General features: G+C 40.5%; 2 protein-coding genes across 3 annotated transcripts in view; one reads left to right on the forward strand and one right to left on the reverse strand.

Moving 5' to 3' along the window:
• LOC122530637 (ankyrin repeat and SAM domain-containing protein 1A-like) overlaps positions 1–20,405 on the reverse strand; it is a 105,116-nt gene extending 84,711 nt beyond the window's left edge. For both annotated transcript variants that reach the window (XR_006307062.1, XM_043657759.1), the window contains exons 1-5: positions 20,179–20,405; positions 5,716–5,796; positions 4,476–4,632; positions 3,249–3,394; positions 2,811–2,933 (exon numbers count right to left, since the gene is read on the reverse strand). Coding sequence is in view for 1 of the 2 variants with exons in the window: in XM_043657759.1 (XP_043513694.1) it covers positions 2,811–2,933; positions 3,249–3,394; positions 4,476–4,632; positions 5,716–5,796; positions 20,179–20,282 (611 nt within the window). In the remaining variant the exon portion in view is untranslated. The remainder of the gene's footprint in view (positions 1–2,810; positions 2,934–3,248; positions 3,395–4,475; positions 4,633–5,715; positions 5,797–20,178) is intronic.
• A 113-nt stretch (positions 20,406–20,518) lies between these two features.
• LOC122530638 (transmembrane 7 superfamily member 3-like) lies at positions 20,519–26,857 on the forward strand. Its single transcript, XM_043657760.1, has 8 exons — positions 20,519–20,762; positions 21,594–21,926; positions 23,224–23,489; positions 24,338–24,509; positions 24,795–24,935; positions 25,125–25,268; positions 26,158–26,418; positions 26,542–26,857. Exons 1-8 carry the CDS (start codon positions 20,666–20,668, stop codon positions 26,658–26,660), a joined length of 1,533 nt encoding a protein of 510 aa, XP_043513695.1. The 5' UTR covers positions 20,519–20,665; the 3' UTR covers positions 26,661–26,857.
• The last annotated feature ends 724 nt before the right edge of the window (positions 26,858–27,581 follow it).

Genomic DNA, 27,581 nt, shown 5'->3' on the forward strand with positions numbered 1-27,581 from the left:
TTTTTTGTTTTAATTCCTTATAATTCGAGACAGTAAGTTTTATATTTTGTCACGCGAGTTTGCTAAGAATCGAAACTGCTGAAAGCGCAAATTCTTCCTTCCTCGCAACAGAGTATACGTGTATTTCCAGCCACCTAACCCAAACACTTGCAAACGACGCGAGCGACATTACCCGAAATCTCCACTTACGTCACGCATCGGGCGCCAAATACGATAGATCCATCGGCATTCTACGGCATTGTTCATCGGGCAAACACTATGGAGACACGATAAATCCGTTCAAAAGGGAACAACGGGGCGAGTGTGTTGGCGCGGTTATCGAAGCGTCAGAACACCTTGGTACATAAAGGGGCATTAAACATGCGGCGATCGGTCGGTGCATAGAGAACGACCGACAGAGAGAAACAGCGAGCGAGCGAGCGAGCGAGCGTGAAAGAGAGAGAGATAGGGAGAAAGGGGCCGAGCAATCGCGATTCAGCGGCGCAAACGTCGAGCGATCTAGGTCGATACGTTTCGAAGGTAATGATTAATACGATCCTTGTAATCGAGAGGGCGGCGAGCGACGCGCACGGACGGTCAGAGGGCCATCGGCGGCCTCCGCGAATCCATCCACCATTCGATTCAGGAAGGGAGAGAGATCCGCCGGGGACGAGGAACGAGAGGCCGAATCGAGGGTAGGGTGGTAATATAGGACGTGTGTAACCAGGAGAGGGTTGCGACGGATCATGATGCTGCGTTGGAGGACGCAGGTACATACATACATATCGTATTCGACGGGATTACGCAACGCGGTGCTCTCTGATTGGCTCTAATGGGCAACGCTGCAAATGGCTCGACATCGTTATGGTTTGCTGAAACGAGTCCATTGTTGTTTCGGGATACAATGCGCCGGCTACATTACTCGGTAATTAACGCGAACGCTGCCAGGGAAAAAGCGTTCGCGCGGATCCCATTCCGAGCAAGGTGGACAGATACTTTGCTTTTCACCGGCGCAAGAACTCCGCGCGAAGGCCCGGCTTCTCGCAGGAAGTCGTTAGTCGATTTCTTCTTTAGCCGATGTTACACTTTGACCGAGTTCCCTTGCTTATTTCTTCGCTTCTTTTCTTTTATTTTCTTTTTTTTTTTTTTTGTTGCTGGTAGCCTTCTTTTTCCCGGCTGGAGTCGTGAATTCGTTCGCCTTTCACTCGCGCGCGCGTTTGGAGGAACGTTGCAAAAAATTGTTTGAGAAACGTAGCGACAGTATTTTTATACATTTAATAAATATATTTTTTCAATTATATATTCGACTTTATATTAACACGTTAAGTGCCGTGCGTACATTGTTTGTTTCAAAACGTTGGATCACAGTTACGATTACATCCGATTGCATCCCAAAGTCTGAAAATTTTGTAAAAATACAACGCTGCTGGGAAGAAACGTTAGTAGAAATTAAGTTAAGAAACTGTTTTAATGAAACCCATTAATATTATTATTGCATTATTATACTAGTATTTTATATAATAAATTATTCTATTCTATTTTATAATCTTAAAGTGTTTCAATATTTAATACACGTGCACTAAATTTACTTTGTGACCGACACGGCACTTCACGTGTCAAAAGCAAAATTGATACAGTGGCTACGAAAAATATTTGCACGCAGTTGCATTCAATAATAATTATATTAATAATTTGTAATAATTATTATGTACTCTATTATATTAATTCATTACATTAAATTATATGTATTAATAATTCAATACAGTGTACTACATTATAACAATTTATTATTTTATATGTATTGATAATTTAATACAATAACACAATATTATAGGAACAATTTATATATTACTTACTTAACTGGCAGCAAGTACGTACATTCGCAGATATCATTCAGCAGTGGACTACGTAGTACATTTCTAATATTATAACTTTATTTTCTATATTTAATATAAAATTATTTTTCAATAAAATATCATTATATATAATTATTTTAATGTATATATATTTAATAATAATTTTTATATTATATTAATTTAAATTTAAATAGCTTATAATAATAGAGCATAATATTGAAAATATTAATGAAATTAAAAATTTTTAAATAAAATAAAATATTATATAAATATGAAGTAAAATTACATTTAATTACTTCAGTAGTTTTAATTTCGCGTCATTTTCAAAAGATCACGGTAAATCTTTTAACAGTAGACGAATGAAATTGTTATTCAACCTTGGAATAAACGAAAAATAGATGTGCCCAGGAAAGAAGTACATCTGTCTCTGGACAAATTAATCGTGCGATGCGTGTACGCGTTCGGAGACTCGATACATATACGAGTTCGCGGCAGGGTACCGCAAGTCATGAATAATCTAGCAACGATCCTGATTTGCAATGCAATATAAAATAGATTTCATGGACAGCGGCTGTAAACGCGCGCGCGAGCTCACCCTCGCGCGTTCACCAAACGCCGTGCGACTCGATTTGATTAAATAAAGAGAGCACGGTACTGTTCAATGATCCTGGTTAGTTATTGAATGAGTTACCAACCGTAATTCGACTCGGTAATGTCAAACTCTTCTTTTTTTTTTTCGAAATAGAGCAATTGTAACGATTATTATACTGCTAGAAACAATTAAGGAATCATTGCAAAGCAGTGCTACGCGGGCTTGATAGATTGACTAAATCGTTCTGTGATGTATAAACATTGCAGTACAATACATACATTTAATTTTGTGTGAATTCGTGTTTATTAAAATTACGGCAATTTCAGTAAAAATCGTCATTAAAGAAAGAAAGAAAACATAATGCACGTTTAATACAGACTCACCTATGGCCATTTCGCGAGGCGAGATGCAGCGGGGTGTGAGGAAAAATCACCGACGAGGAAGAATTCCGAAGGGGCACGATCAGCTCTGGATACGTGCTAACGAGCAACTGCACGGTTTCCAATCTATAAAAGATAATTAATTTTACAGAAGAGGCACAAAGCCAATTAGCACCGTCATCGATTATTCGGCCGGGACGGTCGATTATTACGCGAGCAGTTTCATCGGTTCTGAAAACCGGCAGCCGAAAATTACTCGGATTCGAAGCAAACTACCATTTTAATAAGCGCCAAATTATGGATTTTTCGTGTAGACGAACACAGAGAGAGAGAGAAAGAGAGAGAGAGAGAGAGAAAATAAAACAACAAGCAAAAATAAAGTAAGAGGAAGGAAAGAGAGTGGGAGAAAGAAGGGAAGAAAAAATCGTACGTGCAATTTACCTGCCATATTGCGCGGCGAGATCCAGCGCGGATTCTCCCCGGCTGTTGCGGATGCTGGGGTCGCATCCGTATTGCAACAGCTGTGCCACCACTTCCGTGTGCCCATACTGCGCCGCGCAGTGCAACGCTGTCTCGTTGTCCTTCGTCTGCGATCATACAAAGCCGAGTATTTCGCGTTAACGGATACAGTTTTGTTTCGATCGCTTTGTTTCGATTGCGCGGCATTTGAGAGAGAGAGAGAGAGAGAGAGAGAGAGAGAGAGAGAGAGAGAGAGAGCTTCGCGCGACCAGTCCAGGTTTACGCTTACGTGAAATTAGTCACGAAACGAAGAGAAGTCTATTTGCATCTCGGGACGAGCGATCAAATTTTCATTTGTCGAACGAAAACAAAGCCTGACAGAAAGAAATTAGATTGTCGACGTGATCGATACGGATCGACCACGACGATTCAGATGCAATTAATGTATGCTATTGGAAATTCATTATTTCGGAAAAGGGTACAAAGGGCTGACTGTTCGAGACTATTGCTACTGAAGGGACCGTACTATTCGAAACGAACGCGAGGATACACCGGTGAAATATGTATCGTAGTAATAAGATGTAAAAGAGAAGGTGTATTTTCTTTTTCCTTCAGAACGAAAGAAATGAATATATTTCTGGCAAAATTGGGAACTCACTTTCCCGCAGTTTCTCTCGCGCAACGGAAGAACTGACGGTGAATTTGCAGAATTTACGACGCGTGCAAATTGAAAGCCGCGAAGCGTGATTACACAAATAGCCAAAATGACAAATCAAAGTTACATTAACGCAACGCCATCTTACGCGGCAACGGTTCACGTATCGCGGTACACGTTCACAGAAAGGAAATCAATTTTCTGTTTATCAGATGTGAAATCGCGGGTTTGTCCGCGGAGGAATTCAGAGCGCCGCTGGAACGCGAGGAATCTGCGCGTTATTCGCCGAGCTCAACGAACGAAAATTATTTTCCGAGAGAAACTGTACGAATTCCGCGAGAGAGTGCTTCGGTAAAAAAGAAGGACGTCGAATTCCACGTCTCTCTCCGTGATCGACGTAAACGCGAGCCGATAAGCGACGTGAAACATCGTTATTATGTTAATGGCACAATTTATGTGTATGAAACAAAATGTCGCGACATTAAAAAAAAAAAAAAGAAAAAACAGAAAGAAAGAAAAATGAAAAGAAATGAAAGAAGAATAAATTTACTGACCGTGAGATTCACTTTAGGTACGGAGGGTCCTTGGGTAAGAATTAACCGCACGATTTCAGCGTCGCCCGCCCAAGCTGCCAAATGAAGCGGCGAAGAGCCTTTAGCGTCGACGACGTTAGTGGAAGCCTCATATTGGAGCAATAACTTTACCACCTCCCTGAGGATAAAAGCGTTCCCGCGAATTATCGTCAGAATGCACGTGACGTTTAATCGATTAATCATCGATTGGAAAATCAATGAGAAAACGTACGTATGTATATATGTATGTATGTATGTATGTATGTATGTACGTCAGATGAAAATACGCGTAGCAGAAGAGTATAATTCAATACAACGAAATTTCAACGTCGTCACTTTGCTTTTAACACTTTCACGCCGTGCATACGTCACTTTGTATAATAAATGGGTAAAAATATGTATTTGGAACAACCACTGTAATTTGTGTGATAATTAAAATAGATTCATGTAATTATTTTGCTGTTCAAATAGAAATTAATGCCAATTTTGATAAGAATATCCATTGTAAAAAAGAGTTAAGATTGTTACAGTGTTAAAATAAGGAAATTGTACGATTGTTTATAAAACTTCTGTAACGATAGTATCCAACGTCTAATAAATAATATTTCTTTCAGCTATCATCTCAAACATCTCGCCGGAAAAGTGTCAAAAGGAAATCGTATAAGAATTCACTTGATCTCGTGTCAAAGCGTGGAACTTCCACTTTGACAGTCGCGAGTTCGTTCTTTTCAAAAATGATTCTAGCGGACACCTCTTTCCTTCGGAAATTGTAAAAATTCAAACATTGGAAAATTTTTCTCACGGCTAGATGCACGTCGTTTCGAAGAATAAAGTCTCTCCTTTAAAAAATATGAAGATCAAAACTCAAGAAATCCATTTAATCCTTCAATAAAATGGTGAAACGGAGTCGTACGAGCAGAGTTTTTCGTACGAAAAAATTTTTTGTTGTCTCTGGAAACATTTGAATTTTTACAATTTTACTTTTCCATTCGTTACATAATGTAAAGTCATTTTTGGAAAAAAGAAACTCGAGACTTTCTATTGCGCTTCAAAGTGAGAACTGAATTGTTACATAATTTTGTTTACAAAATTATAACACATATCGACAATTGTTCAGTCATGTTTCCGCTGTATATCTATGCTATAACCATACGTATGTATGTATACGTGCATTATCGGATGGAATGTTCATGGAATTTGTTTAAACTGACTCGAAACATACTTGTGTCCGTTCAAAGCTGCGTGATGAAGGGCAGAATATCCGCTGGCATCTTGCACGTTAGCCCCCGGACCTCGCCGTAAGCTGTAAATAAATTAAATTATTAAGTTAATAAATATATAACAGTTAGACATAAACACAATCGAAACGGCATTGACAAGCGAAAAAAAAAATAGATAGTTGGATGATTTGGCACTATATCAGTCGCAGGAAGTCAAACGCGTGATTCATTCTTGAAAAGCACACTCAAGGTCTACGTCAGGAAATCTTTTATTCATATCAACAATAAAACTCTACGTTTCAACAATAAAAATAATATACCTCCGTTCACGTTTCAACAATAAAAAGAAAAAAAAATATATATATACACTTTATGCATGAAAATTTTCTTCCCAGGACTTCACACTCTAACTCTACCTCGCAAATCCTCTTACAGCGCGATATCTCGGTCGTCAATACCAAAGTCCTCGAACGAAAAGAACCCACCACCTAACCTCCAAGATCTATCAGACTCGGTGAGAACCAAACCTAACCGCCAAGAACATCCAACCCAGAAATTCCTCCGTGCCAAAGTCTGCACACCGAAGAGAACTTAACTTCTAACAATAGCGTATGAGTCTCACGAGAGACGTTATCTCGGTCTTGGTCTTGGTAATGTTGTACGTACACGTACGTCGCGTTACTCGGCGCGACTGTTGGTTGGCAAAGCAACCCCGCGATTGTCAGATCCGGGTTAACGATCATCGAGCAGCGGCAGTGGCCACCCATTTCCGCAATTAGGAATTCATGTTTACCGCCGGGTAACTAATACCCGGCGGCGATACGGGCTCGTAGGGGCAAAGAATCGCGCTCTCTGCGATTCACCGACGAATATCCGCCACATATCGCGGAGCCGGGGCGCAGACAGTTAGAGTTAGAGATTGCACACAATGGGCCTCGCGGACAGGAACGCAGGCTCGCTAATGAAGCTTCCTGCGTCCAACGCATGCTCTCATTACTGGCCTTTGTTGCGTTTCGCGGCGAGACAAACACAATGTAAACGCGCCTTTCGATCGTTCTCCTCTCGAACCCACGACACTTTCCCCGTTTTTCGCGATTCTTTGCGCAGCAAAGGATTGTCGGAAGACGTTACGTAGTCGAGCGATTCTTCGCTCGTTATGTTCTCTTCTTAAGTGGGTTTGATTAGCGCCGGCCGGAGCTTGGATCAGCTCAGCCACCCCCTCGAAGCGTCGAGTGGCGCACGGATCAAAGCCGGATCGAATTGGCCGGATTCGATGAACGAGAAGCACTGAGCCCGTGTGACGTGACGAGGCCAGCCGCAAAACGACGCTCGGCATAAGCAAGGGGAGAACCGCCACCCTGTCGTTTGATCTTTGACTCTTGTTCTTTTTTTTTCTTTCTTTCTTTTCTTTCGCGTCGTCAGCCCCGGAATTCGCCAAGTTGCCAACAGTGGTGCGAAGCAACTTGCAGCTTGCGGCTTGTTATACGCGTCGTTTTAATTACCAGCTTTCAATCTGCTGTCGCGTTGCATTTTCCACAGATTTGTAACTCTTTAGCGACTACTCGCTGTATTATTGCCAAAGAAATGTAAAAAAGATAAAATCGAATTGGTGGATTCAGCGGATTTTGAATTTCAATTTTTCTTTTTTTTTTTTTTTTCTTTTAAACTCATTGCCAACAAATCAGTCACAAGGCTCGTGCAAGACTCGTTAGTATGGNTTAACAGCGACTTTATGGTTCTAGATTAGTTTCATTAACATTGTATTCTACTCATCACGAAGGTAAAACTTTTCCAAGGAACCATAGGTCCCAATAGTTCTTTTGAAAAACGGCAAAAAAAGTTTCTCAATCTGCGTGTTAACAGCGACTTTATGGTTCTAGATTAGTTTCATTAACATTGTATTCTACTCATCACGAAGGTAAAACTTTTCCAAGGAATCATAGGTCTCAATAGTTCTTTTGAAAAATGACAAAAAAGTTTCTCAATCTGCGTGCTAACAGCGACTTTATGGTTCTAGAGTAATTTCATTAACATTTGATTTATCATAGTTGTAGCATCGGTGTGAATCTAAATAATCAATTGATAAAACCAACTGTTAACATTATTCGAAATATAAACGTTACGAAATATAGACATCCACATGTCCAGAACATAAAGTCGCTGTTAGAACGCAGTGTTAAATGATTAAGGAAACTTTGCTGTCAAAAGAACTATTAGGTTTCTAAGAAAAATTTTACTTTCGTGATGAGTAGAATACAATTCAAAAATTTTTTTGAAATTCAACGTCAAGATCAATTTTGCGACAGATTCTTTCATTTCCGCCAAATCGAAAATGTAGAATTCATCTACGACATCCACGAACCAACTTTTCTTTTCATTCTGTAATTTATCTTACAACTACTCGCCCCAAACATGTGCAAAGGTAAAACGTGTTAAAAGTCGAATCGGTGGATTCGCCGAATGCTAAAAAATACGCTCTGTTTGTAAGACTTCGAAAATCGGGGCATCGGCACAACAGAAAAACAACGTAAGGGAACGAGCGATATTTATCTTGCTTGATTAATACACATCATAACCGTGAGCCACTGGTATTTGCACAGTTCTCATGCAATTCCGATATGAAGATAAACTCGCAAAAATATGGATGTTTACCCTCGTCCTTCGAACTGTCGCACACGTGGCTCTTGTATCGATATTAGAGCTCGTCTCTATGTCTCTATCGTCGATATTAAATGACGGTTTGCCGCTCGAATAAAATGCTAGTGAAATTCATAGAGTTCGCTGAATTATCCGCTGACCTGTTCGATGCTCTGACGATAATCTCAAATTTTACCATATTATGATTATCCAGTCGCCGCTGAATAAAGTCTGACAACCCGGGTTGAATTTTCAAAAGAAACACCGACTGACAAAAGTATTGCAACGATGAACGACGAATAACGATCGGTTTCTTAGCGATCGACGTTCGCAGATATATCGAATATAGCGTTTGTTGGAAATCGTTCTTCGCAAATATTCGACAAACCCGACCTAGTGTTTGTCAAAGCGGCGGAACGTCAACAGCCGTGTTTACAGCACGGTAAAAATTGCACGAATAAATGCACGAAAATGTCCGACAGACGACGGTGACGATTTCACTCGTTGGGCAACGCGGACAGTAATATCCAGAAACATATTGAAATCTGTCTGCATACAGCGTGATTCACGTAACTTGTGCACCTGAAATATAACTTTTAAATTATGCGTAAATTTTTCCAATGAAAAATTGTTTAATATAAAAGTTGCATGGTCTCGAGAGAGGGCAAAATATGAGCGTATCAATTTTTTGTGTGTGTTGAGGGATATTTTTCTTTTTTTTTTTTCTTTTTTTTTGTTTTAATTGGACCATATATTTTTTTCAACGTAAGTACGGAAGAATATTAAATTCCAAGTAAAAAGGCCACATTTGTCTCAAACCTAATGGTTAAGGATTATTTTACGATAATTTCTCTCGAGGATGAAAACCGCATAGAGCATTTGCTTGCTACTGCTTGAACATATTAATGTTCCATTGATAATTAAATTATCGTAAAACATTTCCTTAATCATTAGATAAAAGACAAATGGGATTTATTTGTTTGGAATTTAATATTCTTCCAACTTACGATGAAAAATATATGGTCCAATCGAAGGAAAATAAAGATGATCTTGGAAATTTCGAAACCTACAAAAAAATTGAAAAGCCCTGAAAACTGAAAATTTTGCTTCCCTCGAAACCATGCAACTTTTGTATCGAACAATTTTTCACTAGACGCATAATTTGAAAATTATTTCAGGTGTGCAAGTTACGTGAATCACCCTGTAGAAGCGCTTGGAAAACGTGGAAATCAATTTTAATTTATTTTGAGGTATTGTAGATCGACGAAGGAAGAAGAACCAAGCGACGTGTTTACAGAGCAGTTAAAATTGAAATGATAAACGAATTTGTCGTGCGTTTCATTTCTTATCTTACATCTTATCTACGGTCTACGTTATCAAAACGCCGGACAATGTTGAACAACTCGCGCCGCAAGTTGGAATTTCGAAACATTGAGCTTCAGACAGGGTAATAGAAAGTACGCGTGATAAGACGAAAAAGATAAAGAATCACTATGGAGGAAAGAAAAAAAGGAACGATTTCGATAATATCACGGGATAATGTTTGAACCTCGTACAAAATCTTGGAAATACAACTTGTAATACATCTTGACACTAGATTAAAACATAAAATTTCCATTAGAGACATTAAAGTAAAAGAAATGGAATAATTTTATAATGAACAATGGAGTACACAAACTTTTATTTATACATTTTGCAGAGTATTATTTAAAAAAATACGCTGTCTTAGATCCATAAAGATTCTAATCAAAATCATTTCAACCATTTCGGTAAGTTCTAGTGTTAAAAAAAAAAAGAAAAAAAACTTTCAACGTTCAACGATCAACCAGCGACAACAGTTCGCGATTATTAACGATATTCAGTTTCTGCGCTGTTCAAGAGCCAACGTGAAACACAAAAGATCCAGCGATTATTGTCATCGTCTGCCACGCCTGGGAACAATTTCGTCCCGATAGCGTCCGCGACAAAGCTCGCCGGTCGCAGGGAAACTTCCAGTTGGATTTGCCTCGTTAACAGGAGTGGCGTTCTGAATCGACGCTCGCGTCGTCGAGGCTGGATCAAAGCATCGCATTCAGTTTACTCAAAACAATTACCGCGAGCCGAAGGCCTTTTCTCCGCGGAGTCGCGCGGCGTCAGATCAAAGACCGTTTCCTGGCCTCGTCCTCGTCCTCGTCCTCGTCGTAGTCGTAGTCGTCATTAAGCAACGAACGAGACGTCATTAAGCTTTCGGGACAGCGGCACTTTAAATCATCGGCACGCGACGCTTGCGTTCGTGTGGATCGTTCAAGGCATTCGCCACTCGACAACAACGCCGGGGCACAGCCAAACCACCACCGCCACTCTAACCAACCACTGCTCCAATCCATTGTAACTAAAGATCAAAAACGAGAGGAAACTGTCGATTTTACCGCAACGCAAACTCGCCACCCCCGAACCGTAGTGTACGGTCGTAGGCCGTAGAGAGGCCTGGCGTTTCTTCTTCTGACGACGACTCGCGGAGTAAAAAACCGGCAGAGTCAAGTGGCGGAGGGAGGGGGGCCAAAGGGGCATCGTCAGGCGGCAGCAGGGTTCCGGTGGGGCGGCAAGAAAAAGAAACGAACACTCGAGGGTTACGCGAGTGCGCCTCGCAACGCTTGGAAGTTCGAGGAGCTTTTTGGCCGAGCCAGAAGAATAGGAAAGAGCCGCTAACGCAAAGAGGAGGACGGCACGTGTTGAATTTCCCTCTTCTCCTTTCCTGCCACCCCCTTTTTCATTCCGTCCGTTTCTCACCCCCTCCCCCCTCCCCCCACACATCTCTATTACTCCTTGTCTCTCTCTCTCTCTCTTTCTCTCTCTCTCTGTCCCTGTGTCCTTTGCGGATCTCAGAGTCGCGCGTATTTGTTTTCCGCGCCCTAACAACGGGCCGGGGGTGGTAGCCGGCTCTCTTCAAGCCAAGTACACACGGAGAAACGACGTAACCCCCGACGGACGCGTGTATGTGCACGCTGGAATACCAACTTCGGCCGGAGCTCGTACTCTCGCGTGTACACCGGCGTGGATAGAGGGTAGTTCAGTCGTTGCGGTCGGTATGCACAACGGTGGACGAGAGAAACACTTTTGGTGGATGATAAATTGGGCCTCGTGTAAAGGTTTGACGCTTATAGGAAATCTTACTATCAAAGACTCCCAACAAAAGAAATTTCCAATGTATAATCGAATTCATGTTGGAAATAATAATAATACATATAATCAAATTCATGCCGGAAATAATATATATATAATCGAACTGAACGAAGATTTAAGTAAAGATAATAATTAAAGGAGCTTCTCAAAAGTTACAATATAGTAATTATGTAGTATTTACAATGTATGAAGTAAGAACAAATCCTCGTTAACATGAATAAAGACCTAAAAAGTGTTATTAATAGTGTAATTGTTAGGTCGTGTCACATGAAATGCCAAAACGTACGAACTTCGATTTGTTCGGTCACTGTTCTTTGATTGGAGATTGCTCGGTATCTTTAGAAAGTTTATTACGTTCTGCATATTTGGGAAAGATGGTCTTTTTTAATAAACTTTTTTGAACTTTATTTGTTCTGAATCGATATAAATTGATCCTTCTTCATGATGATAATGAGGGACCCCCGTACTTCGCGAATTAGTGTACAGAAACATTCAGAGTTAATTCTCCTTCCTAGAGAGATAACTAAATATCTCTCACGGATTTTCAACTTTTCAGAAATTCAGAATTATTCTTGTATCAGAAAAAAAAAAAAGTTCAAAAACAGAGCCTCTGTGATTCAAGGTTTATCGCTTCGAAAAACCAAGGTACTTTTTCATTGGAAGAATGTCGCGGATGCAAATGATTCGCGATTTTGATGAAAGTCTCAGTCCTGCAAGATCCTCTTATCGATAGTATCAAACTTTCGAGGCAGAACGACTGCTTAAATTTACTTAAATACGAGCGCAGAAATAATTTCTACCAAGCCGTGAAATCTAGGCTCGGGCGACCAATTTTGGAACACCCAGTAGACAAACGTACACGCGAGTAAGTAGATACTGTCGGAATGGCCAGGCTCGTCCTCCCCGTGTCTGTGCCACGTTAGACCAGTCGGGGAACGTTTGACTCTTCCTTTCTTTCAGCCAGTCACCCCTCCCCACGCCCCGGGGTCACTCTTTCTCCAACTCTCTACAGTATAGTTGCTTCAGCGAGTCAGCGCGAGCAGCGTGACTCCGGCCTTCTTCGTCTGTCGCACCCTCGCGACGCCGACTCGCTTGCCCCCATTCATCGAGTTTATCCGCTTGCCCAAGTTCCTTAATTAAACCCTGAAGATTGTCTGCAAAAAGGACATCGCCCAGTGCCCTCGACGTCTACGAACATTACGAATTGGACCGACGAGGGGGACACGAAAGATACAGATAGGTAGTATCCGTGTAGGGGGACGCGCGCGCGGTACCTCGAATAAAAGCACCGGTGCAGGGCACCGTCTGTCAGGCATCTATAATGGCAATTTCTTGCCGGTTTTAATCAAGACGCCGAACGATCAACGACAAAAATCGCCCGTTGCCCGACTTAGGGATAATTGTACCCGATGGTTTTTGCCTCCCGCGTACCCCAGAACAAATAGAGGGAGGAGAACACGCGCGTGGCAGAATCGTATATTGTACGCCCCCCTTGAGGATTTGTAAACTATTTATTTCCTAGCGTGTAGTTTTGTCTGGCTCGAGACTTTTACCAGTAATTAAGCAAGCCACTTTCAATGCGCTTCCTTTACTTTCTTAACACTCTTGAATGCAATCCTTTTACATGACTTGCCCAAGACGCCAACAAGAATCTGCTATCGTACGATAGATATTATGTTGGAATATTATCTGCGACAGATAAGTTGAGATGTATAACCTGATTTTACATGACTTGCCCAAGAATCTGCTATCGTACGATAGATATTATGTTAGAATATTATCTGCGACAGATAAGTTGAGATGTATAACCATGTTTAATGGATTTATCTTACTTCACAGCCCTGAATTAGGTTTCTTTAATCTTCATTTTTATGACATTTTATTTTTATGGTATAACTGAAGGTTGTATTTCTTCCCTTACGAGCCCACAGAGACATGAACTATGCCATGAAATGAAAAAAAAAAAAAAACGGCAGGAAAAGCCACCCTCGGGCGACGATTTTGTACATGGTAGATGTTGTGAAAAGAATTTAAAACAGTTAGGCAGGACAAAAATAAACAATTGTATCAAAAAAAAATTCGTTCACGTATTGTGAAGACTGTACTGATTCACCTTTTTTTTGTTTGCAGTACTTTAACACGATGCGTTGCAATACGGCTTAATACATTTTTACTTGGAATTTAATATTCTTCCGGTTTAATGATGAAAACAGTACATGGTTCAATTAAAAAAGTAAATAAAGATGAAATAAAATTGATACGTCACATTTTGCCTCCCTTAAAACAATAACAACTTCTATATTACACAATTTTTCAATTAAACACGTAATTTAAAAGTTATTTCAGGTGTGCAAGTTATATGAATCACCCTGTATATTATATTATATGCGTGCATTATAATTATTAATTATTTTATATAATTAAAATTATTTATATTTTCTATACTACATTAATTTCTCTGCACCACTGTAACAGCGAAGCTAATATTGAAAAATTTCTCAGTATCAATATTCACTCGAATTGTGTTTCTATCTAATCTTGGCTAATCGCGGGTCACTGGTGACCCCCACAAGCATTCAACGCATTAAAAATGTCTTTTGAATTTGAACAGCGTTTAAAAAAAAAAAAAAAAAAAGAGGGGGTTGGAAACGTTACCACTAACGTGTCGATATAAAGAAATTTTCAGCATCGCTTTCACGTCTCAGCAGTGTAAATAAAATATCGCTTCACCGGTTGTCGCAGTGTTAACGAAGCTCAAGTGGTCGCTGCAATTGGATGACGTGTACCAGGAAAGACGTTCAAGCGAAACGATCTAAAGCGTTATGATTAAATATGCATGTACAGGGGTCGCGTTACATAACGGAGATTTACTCCCCGGGTTCAATGCTTAATTCGCGTCTTTAATTTTTGAAATAATTCGTTCGACAAGTCCCAGCGCAACGTAAACATTACCGCCGGATGTTTTGTTCGTCTCTCCTCTTCTCCTCGTTTCTCGTTCTCGCAACGCGAAATGATAAACCACGAGATAAACACAAGATGTCGCAATTGCATAATAGGCGCCGACGATCTCGCGGCAGGTAACGTGAAATAACATTTTCCTATGCCCCGGGGCCTTTGTTCCCAAGAAAGTCGAGGCTGAATGTACGTCGAGATGCGCACTTGACTTACAATAAACCACGACTTTATGAATGTCCCTCGAGACCTCCATTGTATTTAGATGCAAAGCGCACAGAATTCGTACCGTACGAATAACTTTCGTCGAAATGTGGTCTTTCTCATCTGATGATCATTCTTTCTTTCTTTCTTTTTCTATTGTTCGATCAATGTAAGGCAAACACGCCTCGTGTGGCGTAAATAGGAGGAAGGAAATACGTACGTAGCTCGAATTTTTTCAACAGGAAATATTATCTCACGATTTTTATCCGCCACGTGAAATCGCTTCATGTTGCTCTGGTTTGTGCAGGATTGATTTTCAACGTCGATAAAATCATTACGATCAACGAACGAGAAAAACAAGAAACGAAGGAGAGTCTCAGTGAATTACACGGTATTTTCTAATCGACGATCAAGGACGTCGATAGAACCGAGGGATGAGAGAATCTCTGTCCGACTCTTTCCGATTTCGGTGCGAACGCGGCTTGAAACGGAGGGCGAACACTCGGGGAATCGATCCATCGGTGATGGAGAAAGAACGAAATTCGCTCTCTGACGAAATTCATGGGACACGAAAAAGAGAAAGAATGTCAGACGAAAAAAAGAAAAAAAAAAAAAAAAGAAAATAGAAACAGCGTGTACCTGCAATAAAAATAAGCGAAGGAATGGTAAAGCAGACGAGAATTACGAGACAACGAGGAAGCAATAACGTAAAATGGGATGCCCGTACGTATGTACGTACACGAGACAGTGTTCGGAGGGGAATAATCGAAAACAGAATAGAAAGAGGCAGAAGAGGAAATAAGAAGCGAGACGAGACGACAGAGAGAGAGAGAGAGAGAGAGAGAGAGAGAGAGAGAGAAATGGTAGACACGCAGGGGCCGAAACGCGGCGAGGGTGAAGACACGCGAGGGCTGTTAGAGAGCGTCAATCGATAAATTCCTCCGGCGTGGAAGAGGGGCTGCGATACGTGCTGATGTCGCGAAAAGGTCCTTCCTCGCAAACACTCCAAGTGTCACTCCGGAAAGGTGAGAGAAAAAGAACGGCCAGGGGGACTTCTCTTCTAGTTGCACTTTATGCAGTTTCGCACCTCTCGAGGGAAAAGGGCGGACCTCTCACTCTCTCTCTCACTCTCTTTCTTTCTGTTGTATTCTCTTTCTCCGTCTTTCGAAGGGAGGATCGTTCATCGATCCACGATAGAAACGAACATAGCCAACGTCCTCGTCGTGACAGAATGCCTCGTCTGTCGACTAATTATCCCCTCGTCGGTCGTTTAACGCATCGATTCCTTCTTCCGGAAGAGCGGAGAGCGAACAAAACATTACGGGCGATATCGGTCGAGTGTAATAGAATCGTTAGAGTCCCACCTCTCTGTCTCTTTTTCTCTGTCTCTCTGTCTCTCTGTCTTTCTAGTAACTCGAAAACTTAATACGATTCCAGAGACAACGAAAAACGAATCTGACATGAATAGAAACGATGTACAAGCGAATATTGAATTGCTCAACTTTGACAATTGAGAAATTGACTCGAGTTTAGTCTCTTTCGCCGCATAAATTTCCTAATTTCCCACGCCCTTCCACACGACGACGAACTCGTGAAACGAACGAAAGAAACGAGGATCGATTGAATTCTTTATTACCGGATCGGAGAAACCGTCGAACGAGCTTTATCAAATCCACGATCATAAATTAAAAAGCGAGTTAGTCGGGGTGGATAGGAAGTGGATTCCGCGGCGGGCCAACGGTGCGCCCAGGAGACATCAAAGGGAGGCCAAGTTATCGCGGCCGGCCAATGACGTTAAAAGTTCTGGTTCGCGGGAGACCAGGTAGCCGGAGGCGACGTTTCCATCGGAGGGAAGCTACCCCCGGCCGGGTGGCCCCCGAAGGCCGTGATTAAAATTATTGCCCGACCCAAAGTCAACACGCCGTGCAAACAAAGGATAAACACATTCGCGGGCACCGGAAGGCCGGGTGCACGAGAGAAGTGGCGCGATTAGCATCGCAAGATATTTCTCCTCGTTGCCGCGCGAGGCGAGGGATGCAAGCGCGTTTTATATTGCTTTCTTGTGATCTCTTGGAGCGTCGGGCTTCGAGGGAACAAAGGATAAAGGAGGACGAGAGAAAGAGAGGAGACGAAATGAAGCAGGAGAGCAGATACTGTGAGGAGAGAAAGGGGTAAAAAGAGCTTTGGGTAAAGAGAAAGTTGCCGTGGGCGAGCTTTGTAGTTATGGACAAGTTGCGCGACTGGTGACGAGCAAAGAGGCAATTTGTTAGAAGAGGGACGCTTTTGTCGCGAGCCGTGTCGCGGTCGTGATACATTTAGGACTCGTCGCGAGCTTGATCCCGACGTGACGCTCTGTCCTCCTCGGCTCCAACCTCTCTCGTCCTCTCTCGTCCTCTCTCGTCCTCTCTCGTCCTCTCTCGTCTTTCACCCGGCCGAGGAAAGGAGTGGGGAAAGTGCTTCTTGCCTGTATTACTTTCCACTCTATCCCCTCTATCCGATTCGTCACCCTTCTTTTTCTCTCGCTTCTCGTTTTTCCTTCTCTTTCAACCACCCCCCGCGGCGGAAGGGGTTTTTTCACCCGTGAGCGACAATCGGTGTTAAAATGCGTGAATGCACTCGAAGCACGCGCGCCCGCTTCTGCACGAGCACGCGGCGAAGACCACTCGAAAACAAACGGCTGTTTCTCTCGTCCCGTAGCCAGCGTGACTTAATTAATGAAAGCGCGCGCGAGAAGCGTCGACAAAGTCGTCTTTGTCGAGAAGTTCGCGGCGCGGGACTGGGTCAATAAAGACGCGGCACCCAGCCGACCGACAGTTTCGATTAATCGCGTCTCCTCTGTGCTCATTGATCTGCCTCGATCCCGTCCGCAAAGGAATCCATTACGATCGCAAGTTCGATCAAGACTCGGGATGCTCGGCGATTACAGAAGTTGACAGTCGTGATTTGTCGAGCCGTGTTCCTGTGTGGAATTGATTCGCGAGTTACGTGGATATCGCTGGTTCGTTGATAGCTACCAGTACGCGCACGATTATTTAAATGACTAAGCGCGTTTAAGGCCAAACTTCGTGCCCACTCGAAAGGATGACTAAGTTATTAGACCAACTAGCGCTTTTTGCACCGGAACTAGATGAACATGGGATTCGCTGCTCTCTCGCTCAGCAATTATTACGTTTTGCACGGAACGCGTTACACTTTTAGAAAAATACTACCCAACGTTACTTTGGAAAAAAGAAATAGTAAGGTTATTCGTTTCGATATTTATCTTGGCTAATGACGTATTACGTTTTTAACAGTTAATTTACGTTTTATAGAAAAAGCTACTTCCATTCGCAAAACTGTTACAAAAATAGTTATTCTTCTTGTGAAATTAATTCTTTTTTTGGGTATTATTGTTTTTATTTAATAAAAATAAAATTAAATTAAATTGAATTTCTTTGTTAGAACTGAAATTAAAAGTTCGTCTCTCTTATCTACGGTAAAACTAACAAGACCTGACGCAAATTATGTGAATTGATAATAATGAAATTTATATCCGGTGATGCTTTACACTATGTAATTACGCTCGAATAAACTTCGAATAAGTTAAAATTTTGAAATTGAAAGAACGAATAAATTCAGGTTTGTTTTATAAAGAATTTGAAAAATCAACAACATAACAGTGCGTACATTCTCGGTTAGTAAGAAACAAGTGAGCCACTATAGTAGGCATACCGTTCAAAAAGATGTATGTATGCGAAAACCACTACAGTGGCGTTCAATAATTAAGAGGTTAAAGTCGACTTTTCAATATTCTCGTCACTAATCTCCAAATGCAATTAACGCGAACACAGAGTTAAGTTATTTCCATCGCAGAGGATAAGGACGAAAATATTTCAGCTCGGTCGCGCCATCTTTACCGAAATCTGTCGCGACCGTGGTTTATCATTGACCCCTGAAAATAAACGGCTGCCCAAATAGGCCTGTTTATCTGCTCCCATAAATAGAAAGGAGAAAGCAGGATCCGATAAGTCGGAAGGAAACGCTTCTTATATAGTTACGTGCTTCCAGACGCACAGACCCCGATTTCTCTCGTCCGTTTTATCTCTATCGATTCGATTGAATTTCATCGCTAGTAAAATTGAGAGCGAGCCCTCTCCGGCCCCGATATCCAAAAAGGAGAGTTACGCGTGCAATCGCTTAAAACGTCCGCCACGAATTTTAACCCCTTGCGCTGGCAACTGGTTCGCGGACCATAACGAGTGACCGAACCGTATACAATAATTCGTCGCCTTTCTTTTCCTTTGAAACTCACCGGATAGAAATTATTAAGAAGTGATAAACTTATCATTCGTTTCGCCTGGGTTACATTTAAATGTATTTGAAAACTGAGAAAATGTTGCAATTTGGAACAAAAAATTCTGGACGTGTGTGGCACATCATTCCGGCGCAAGAGGTTAACAAATTGACGGTGGGATCGGTTGCGCACGTTCGTGTGTCGCAGCGCATCTTGGCAGCGTGTGTCGTCGTAAACGTCGCGAACGCATCGGCGAGGGGTGATTCATGGTCACGGTGAAATCATGAATAATCACTGGACAATAACGCGGCTAACGCGCGCGCATACGGGCGCATTATTTTACCATACAGATATTCAGAGCAAAACTGATTACGCTCGGTAAAATTACGATGCCCGCGTTTATTTCCACGCGGCGATTGTATAATATGTATCACAGGGGATGAGAACGCCGGATTGTTGCGCGGCAAAAGGCAGCAGCCTCCGGACGTTGCTGCAGTTTTCATAAAACGCACGCATCGTTATTTCAATCGTTGCTCTGCTCACTGGCCACGAGACGCGAAATTGGTCGTCTGTTAAAAATACCACCGTGCTATCATCACGGAATGTAAAACGTGTTGCGAGATAATTACAATTTTGAAAAAAAAAGAAGAAGAGACGAAAAACGATAATAACAGCATGCAGAGCATCGTTGATGTTGCAAAAAGGCTCAATACGAGATCTATCGAACGGAACGGATTGCGCCGTGTTAACGGTACAAACACGGCAGCAGACACGCGTCCACGCGAGTATCTCTCTAGCGAACTGTCGGGATTAATTGGAAAAAATGTAACGATCAATCGAGCGTAGGTAATTCAACGCAGGTACCGGTACGACGCGTAATGACTCGTCCTCGTTTCGCGTTTATGCCGAAAACGCAGTCACCTGCGCGCGAGTGATCGCCGCTGACGCGGAAATGTTCGGGATGTGAAATGAGAGGAAACGATCGGCACGGCAGTCAATACCGTGTAAACACATTATCATCGAGAGCAGAGAGATGATCGCAAGCACCGATACGAAAGGAACGTGGACACGTAACTCTGGTCCTCCCATGACGAATTGACAGACATCCGGGCAATTTTTCGTGGAATCGAGTCGGCACCGCGCGCACGAGACCGAGGGTGTCGCGTGAAACGCGGTGCCGAGTGCGAAAATGGGAAAAGAAGCGTGGAAAAGCAAAGTCTGGAACGGTGACACCCACCTTGCCAGTGGACCACTCCTCTTCGCTCGTTGACCCAAAATCTTCTCGACCACGGTGACATTTCCGCTTCTCGCTGCCTCCAGCAGCTCCTGGTCCTTCCCCATGGCCCATTTACACCGTAATCAATGTCTGGCGTTCACTTGCACACTTGTCAATTTCTGTTTTTACTACGATTACTCGCGTTTCATTGATCCAGCGTGGCCATCTTGGGCCGACTGCGCCGCCACCTTGCGGTCACTTCGCGAAACACCGGCTGCCGTACGGCAGCGCGACGGAGAGGGAGATAGACGGCCAGACGGCGATTGGCTGTTCGAGAGCGAGACAGAGCGAGCGCGGCCGAGACGCGAAGTATACCGTGCTCAGGCATGTAGCCGACTGTCAAGTACCAGCTGTTGCGCCGTACTGATTTTCCGTGGCTTCACGCCGACTCGGTTTTGCAGCAATTTAATCGAATAAGTGTGTCACGCGGCTCGTAACTCCGATCGACATGAGCCGCACTTTTATCGGTGACCTGCTAATTTTTCTATCGCTCGTTGTTGCCAGTTTAGCGAAGGAAAAGTTAACGAACACACTGTTCCTCGGTGGTAAGCACACACATAACCTCAAAAGTTCGATAGCATGTCTCGACCCGTCGTTTTCGTACAGTTGCTCTCAGCAGGCTGAAAAACTTTCGCTTTAAAACTAATTTCAATATGTAACGCAAGTCAATGTTGTTGGTCGTGTTTGCCCTTGTTGGCCAATACGACGTTTGAAGATAACGTCTCTGATTGTGTTTTGTTTACGACACGTACGTCATATACATGTAAGATAATACGAATTTGTAAATGTAAAGATTTTAATAAAAATGTTTTTACTCGATGAAATTTTCTTACGTGTTATACGTCTTTTTATATTTATTTTTATATTTCATATATTTCATACATAATTATTTATTTGTGTTGTTTTTAAATTTCATTATCTTCATTTCTTATTTTTAAACATAATTAGACACATTTATCTTTATTTCAGAATAGTCAAATATTTACTTGTACTTGTATTAAAGTGATATGAAAAAAATTAAATGTACATGTGTTTAAAAAGTACTGTGGTTCTTAAATTCTTTTATAAAAAAAGAACCATTACAGTACTTTGTAAGGATACTTGGTTAACAACTAAATATAACTAACAAGCTTATTATTTATAACATTTAAATGAAACTATTAACATTACTTATAAATTTCATGTACGCCAACACAAGAATTTCCAAACCGTTGCAAGAGAAATGAACTTGCAATTATTATATATAGAAACAAAATTTAAATCAAAATTACGTTATAATTTGTTTCTCTTGGCAATAGTTGAAATTGTTGCAAAGTAACATAATAAATTGAACTTTGCAGTGAGGAGCTATTTGTAATATACTGTACATTTTACAGATGGAAGTGTATTTCAGGTGAATTTAACTAGACTACATGATTATTCACCATATACAAAACGAATAGCTATTGAAGCCAATAGTAAATCAGTGTTTAATATAACAAACGTTTCCTCCAGCGCTTCATTTATTATTTTCCAAATTCATACCTATCAGTACAATGTCACATTCTCCTATGATAAAGATTATCTTGATTCAAATAGAAGTGTATTTGGATCAAATGTCGGACTTTTCTCTAAACTAACTACAAATATAGTGACACAACTGTACGTGAAGAATGATAATGTCCACAAAGTTGAGGCTCTACTCGTTGCTATTGCTTACCACGACAAATGTGAGTATAATGATTATGATGTATATACTTGTCGATAAGGCCCATTGTTCTTTTGTTCCATGTGCCATAAATCTTAAAAACCGGAACGATTCTAATTTTTTTATTTCATTCACAAATTATTAATTACGAGATTATTGATTCAAATCGTTGCATGTTTCAAACAATATGAAACGATATACAGGGTGATCCATTTACTGTTATCGTTGCAACATACCTAAAAATATTTCTGCATTAATTCATTAGCATAGATTTTCTTTCAAAACAAACACAAGTTCAGTTTAACTCGAAAATTTTAAATTTAAAATTTTATGTTTCCGCAATATCCTCGACTATTAATTTTGTTTTACAAAACATCGATAATTGGAATAATTTTTTAATCCTTCTACGTTTCTAGTTTTTGTATTTCTAAATTCCATTTGCTTTAACCAATTTCCAATCGTAACCATGTTTTAGGACTTCTAAATGTATCACCTATATCCAACCCCTATTGTTAGCATTCACACCCATTGCTTTCTTCACGAGTGGCCACAATTCGCATCGTTGGTATGTGCTCCACTGTTGCGATACAAAGAGATTAAAAATGGCTTTCAATGGCTCTACACTCCTTAATCCTCGTGCTCGTCGAAAGAGTATCACGCCATAAAGAAAGAAACGTGCTTGTGATAAAAGCGACACACCTCGCGTTATTTTATTCCTAAAGGATGTACTTGATAAGCTACAACGTGGAAAATACAGTTATAGTTAACTACAATTTTCATATTTCAATATTTAGACAAAGCTTAACTTGAATTTATTACCCCAAGATATTTTCCACGTGCAATGTCGAAATTTCTCTTATGAAATTTACACGTTTAACTTGTGTCAATGATATTTCGAAAAGATCGCGAAAGAATTTTTATAACATTTCTCTCTCCGCGTCGATTGAAAATAACATCTGGATATCTAAAATAACATAGTATTAATAAAAATAATTTAAAAAGACAATAGTATAGTTGAACAATTAAAAAAAAAAAAATTTCGTACAAATATTAAATTGAATAGTTGAATTTTATAGAATTTGCACACGTATTTAACAAAAATGTAAATTTCTACTTTCGTCCGAATGCTCTGGAAACAATTTCTAGCAACGAACTGTTCCGATATTATCTAAATTTGATGAAATGTCCGGCAATCGCGGCTATTCAAGTGGTAATAAGTACCGGGCCAGCCTGTATATCGGCTGTTCTATTTCACATACAGATACGAAAACGGGCTCGATAATTTCGTGGTGCATCAGAGTTCATTGTTCTCTTCGCAGCACCCGTACCGGGTGGATGCAACATGGAGTTTAATACCGAAATCGCGCCGTACGCGATGGTACAGACAGGCGACACGATGATCATCGTCGACGTACAACCTGCCTCGGCACCGTTCAACAGCGTACGACCCAATTGCGAAAAGAACGTGGTGACGGTCGAGATGTATCACATGTTCCTGAGTAGCTGGGACTTCAGTCTCGATAGTTATTTCGCGGCTATCATAAACATGCTGACTGTCACGGATATCAAGGAGAACGGAGTGGAGGTATTGCAAGATTTCCAACTTTTATTCAGCTGTTTATTTCTTTTTTTTTTTTTTTTTTTTTTTTTTTTTTTTTTGAACAATTTCTATGAAAATAAATTGTCGTTTCTTAGCAGTTCTAGTGTTCTCTCTTTAATTCACTGATGGGAGAAAATCTAGCAAACAGCGTGTTCTTTCTTAAAACAATGCTAAAGCGATAACTAACTGTATAAGAATTACATATGTACAAAGAATATAGCCCAACTTACTTTTGTGACTATCGGCAAAGCAAACATCCATACTTGTTTATTAGTTGTCGACTCAGCAACTTCATTAAGTCACTCGTTTGCTGTTTCAAGCGAAATTTTCAACATCAAGTTCATTTCTTTAACCGAATCGTAAATAATTATACCATTTTGAATGTTAAATTGAAAGAAAAATAATTCCTCCTTCGACGATCGATGCTCGAATCAATCGGATTGACCAATTTTCATCGATCGAACGTCTTGCCTTTTAATAATTGTTTCAACTGTCAACAGTACGAAAATCGTTCGATCTCAAGAACAAAGTACAATTAAAAGTTGAAAATATCTTTATTAAACTGTTTCAAACAGAATCGTACAATTTTGTTATTAACCACTATTCTAATTATACTTACAAATAACGTGTACTTTTGATTAATCATTGAATTAATTGAATAATTCCACATTACATGCGAAAAGTTGGTAGCAAATTATTATTATCATTGGCATCATGTACATAATTAATCAAACGTGCACTCGCGTAATATATTCAAACTAAAATATATCGATGAACATTGTGTAAATTCCAAGTTTACGATTCTAATGTGAAAAAAAATATTTTCCCACTAGGTAACGAGTTCCAGTGTTTTCTCGCCGATGAGGCGAGTGTTCAACGCGTACACTGGTGTTGGCTCGGTTTACGTCGCAGTGGCTACTTACGGAGACTATTCCGCGGCCTATGTGCCAGCTTTCTCATACGCCTGTCATCCCATAACTGATCCTGACTCTTGCAAAATTTTATGTACGTGTTTCATTACGCATACAGGAATCATACGAACAAAACGCGATAAGTTCATTCATTTTTCCAATATTAATGTTAACCTCGTTATCTAGTACGCACCTCAAACACAACATTGTACGTTTGTCCAGGAGGACATATGTGAAATATACGAATATTTCTTAACCGAAATTAATTCATCGAATTGCCAATTTTTTGGAAATTGTCGAACTTAACGCGTTTTCCTCTCTAACTTTCATAATTGGTATGGATCGCGAAAAATAATCATTATTGTGTGATTACTTTCAGCCGGTTTTTGGTCGAACCTCTTCTGTGTACTCTGTTTCTTCGTGGGACTATTATCGTTGTGCCTGGGTCACTATCAAATTCTTATCGACATGGCAGTACCGATGCTCTTCATGGGAACTGTGATCGGTTACGCTGCACTAGGTATTAACAATTTGAATCTGACTGTTTGCTTCATGTTGAACGATCATCCCGCGTAATCAGACGATTAAATAAATCAATTCAAAATGAATGGATGTACAATTTTAGAAAAATTCTTTCGTATACATATAAATATTTTATTCGAACATTTTTCCTGACATGTAACAACAACACGTATCCCGCCTGTTGCAGGAAACATTGGACTTGCTCTGTTAATGGGCTTGGGTTTCATAGTAGTGTGGATAGCGTCCAAACTTATCTCGATTTTCAACAAGCTAATATTAAATCTGACGCTAGGCTGGTTCTTCGGATGCGTCGTTTACTTCAACTCCCCAGGTACGAAACAGGCTTCTCCTGTCCTGAAGAGGACACACTTCCAAAACGAAATTACCGGTAAACGTATCCGGAAACGAAACGATTCCGTACGATACCGCTCGAGGAAAGATCACCAACGGATGTAGTAAATTATAGGAAAATAATGAAAGCCGGCTTAAAGGCGGATGAGAGAGGTAGCGCGGAAAAGAAAAGGGCGCGAGAGGTAGAAAGGGAGGAAGAGAGAGCTCACCGCCCCCGAAGTTAGTTGGGAGTTTGGCGAAGGGATGAAACACAGTCAGAGAGTCCCCCCTGTAGCTTTTATCAATGTTGCTCGCTCATGTGGAAACTTCGTCTGCCGAATCCCCCCATGCAGCAGTGACGGGCATTCGCGTTACCTCCTACCTTTCTCACCATAACCACCCTCCGTCACTATCGCACACACACGCGCGCGCACACACCCGTAGATGCTCACACGTACAGTAAAAATCATCGCGTGGAGAAACGCGCACACACAGGCCCCGAGATCTCTGCGCCAACTCCCACGAACCAATCTAACCAGCTTGAAAGATTCGCATTTACCTAATTGTGTCCCCCGTATTTATTTAGCTTCAGGACCTATTTAGATTACACGGTCTATGCATGCGTAACTGCACCGAGTATCGGTCCCGATCCACCCTGTCGACAGATGATCCACTTGGTCACCCTCTCTCTGTTCGCCGCCTTTCGCACAGTTTGATTGCGTTCTCCGTGGTTTGTGTAACCGCGTGCGTGTCTCGTCCGGATAATTATCAAGTATAAGAAAACTGGCACGAAAGTACGACTACAAAGCCAAAGATTTTATTTGACGATTCGAATTTTTGAATTTTCTCCGCTTTTTTTTTTTTTTTTTTTTTTTTTTCTTCTTTTTCAGATTCGTTTACAATTCTACAGAACAACGGGATTTTTTGGACCTTCTTCGTGTTTTTGAGTCTTGGTATAGCTTTGATCATACTGTTATTTGATGACGTTGCTTCTGTTATTACGTGTGCAACATTCTCGTCCTTCATGGTGATCCTGTCGCTTGATTATTGGATTGGTTCTACTCTGAAATATATTATAATAAACTTTATAAGGAGGATTACCGTTGAGGGATTTAACTTAGCCATTATCGGACCTCCAATTCACACTATAGGTATTTATCTTTTATATATTTATACTTTATTCGTTACAATATTTTGCTAGAATTTATTTTATCAAACTCTCTTGTGAAAGTCCCGTTGACAGACCACGATTAATTAAATTGTTTTGTTTTTAGATATATGCCTTATCGTGCTGTGGTCATGTCTAGCGCTGTTTCGTTTCTCGAAACAATGGTGCTCAAGAGGATATAGTAGTGAACTAGTAGAAACTGATCCATTACTTCCACATTTCTAAAAAATCTTATGTTACGTTTAATTTTATGTTAACACTAATAGACTGTTTCATTTTCATGATTTATATTTACGTTGCAATTATTATATGTAAGACGATATTACGAGCTTGTGTGCGAAATGCAATTTATTGTAACTAAAACAACCAAATAATAGTTCTTAATAATAATAATAATAAGTATATGTAACATATGTCCCGTTTATCTCGTAATCAATTTGAATTTCTCATAAATGTATAAACGTAACTTGAAGAGCGTCCAGGCAAAATGGACATTTTCCGTTTCCTCCATCTGTAAAATAAATTTTTATTATTATTCATAATAAATGAACAAATGAATTACCAACACGTGGCGAAGGATGATATTTAAATAAATTAATTTTCCGGCATTACCACTTGCCTGCTTGATGAAAACAATCTAAAAGGAACAAGTAAAGAATGCTTCTCAGTCAGTGAAAAAAGTGTAGAGATACAAACAAAGGTAGATATTTTAATTTAGAAAACAAGTAAAAAAACAAGTTTTGGCGATAGAGGAAAAACAAGAACAGCGAGGTTTCCCTTATAATCTCGAAACGTTGAGACGCAATTCGGATTTCTATACGTTTTTAGAGTTTAGAGTTTACTCAATTACTAGAAAGGATGACGCTCGTAGGACGACAGCGGACAAGGTTCATGGTGTTACTGAACGAATGCAGATGAGTTGCGTTGTCATTAAAATGAAATAACATTTATTGAATCGAGACAGTGACACCTAACAGTTGTTCTATATCCTACTACTTACAATCTTAAAGGTAATCACAGCAACAATATTATCTCCATTATTCACAACACTTACGTAGATTACTGTCGCAATAATATATTATTCTCGTTAATAAATTTGTTAATACTCATACACTGTATTCGTTATCAGTATTATTATTACAGATA

Source organism: Frieseomelitta varia, unplaced genomic scaffold (genome assembly GCF_011392965.1).
Source record: "Frieseomelitta varia isolate USP_RPSP 00005682 unplaced genomic scaffold, Fvar_1.2 scaffold_35, whole genome shotgun sequence".
NCBI lineage: Eukaryota > Metazoa > Arthropoda > Insecta > Hymenoptera > Apidae > Frieseomelitta > Frieseomelitta varia.

What these genes read in the sequence shown, in the direction of transcription:
- LOC122530638 (XM_043657760.1), top strand. Translation starts at nt 20,666, where the DNA reads ATGAGCCGCACTTTTATCGGTGACCTGCTAATTTTTCTATCGCTCGTT. An exon ending in TCAAGGAGAACGGAGTGGAG is followed by an intron (nt 23,490 to 24,337) that starts GTATTGCAAGAT and finishes TTTTCCCACTAG; the next exon opens with GTAACGAGTTCCAGTGTTTT. An exon ending in ACCTCCAATTCACACTATAG is followed by an intron (nt 26,419 to 26,541) that starts GTATTTATCTTT and finishes TTTTGTTTTTAG; the next exon opens with ATATATGCCTTATCGTGCTG.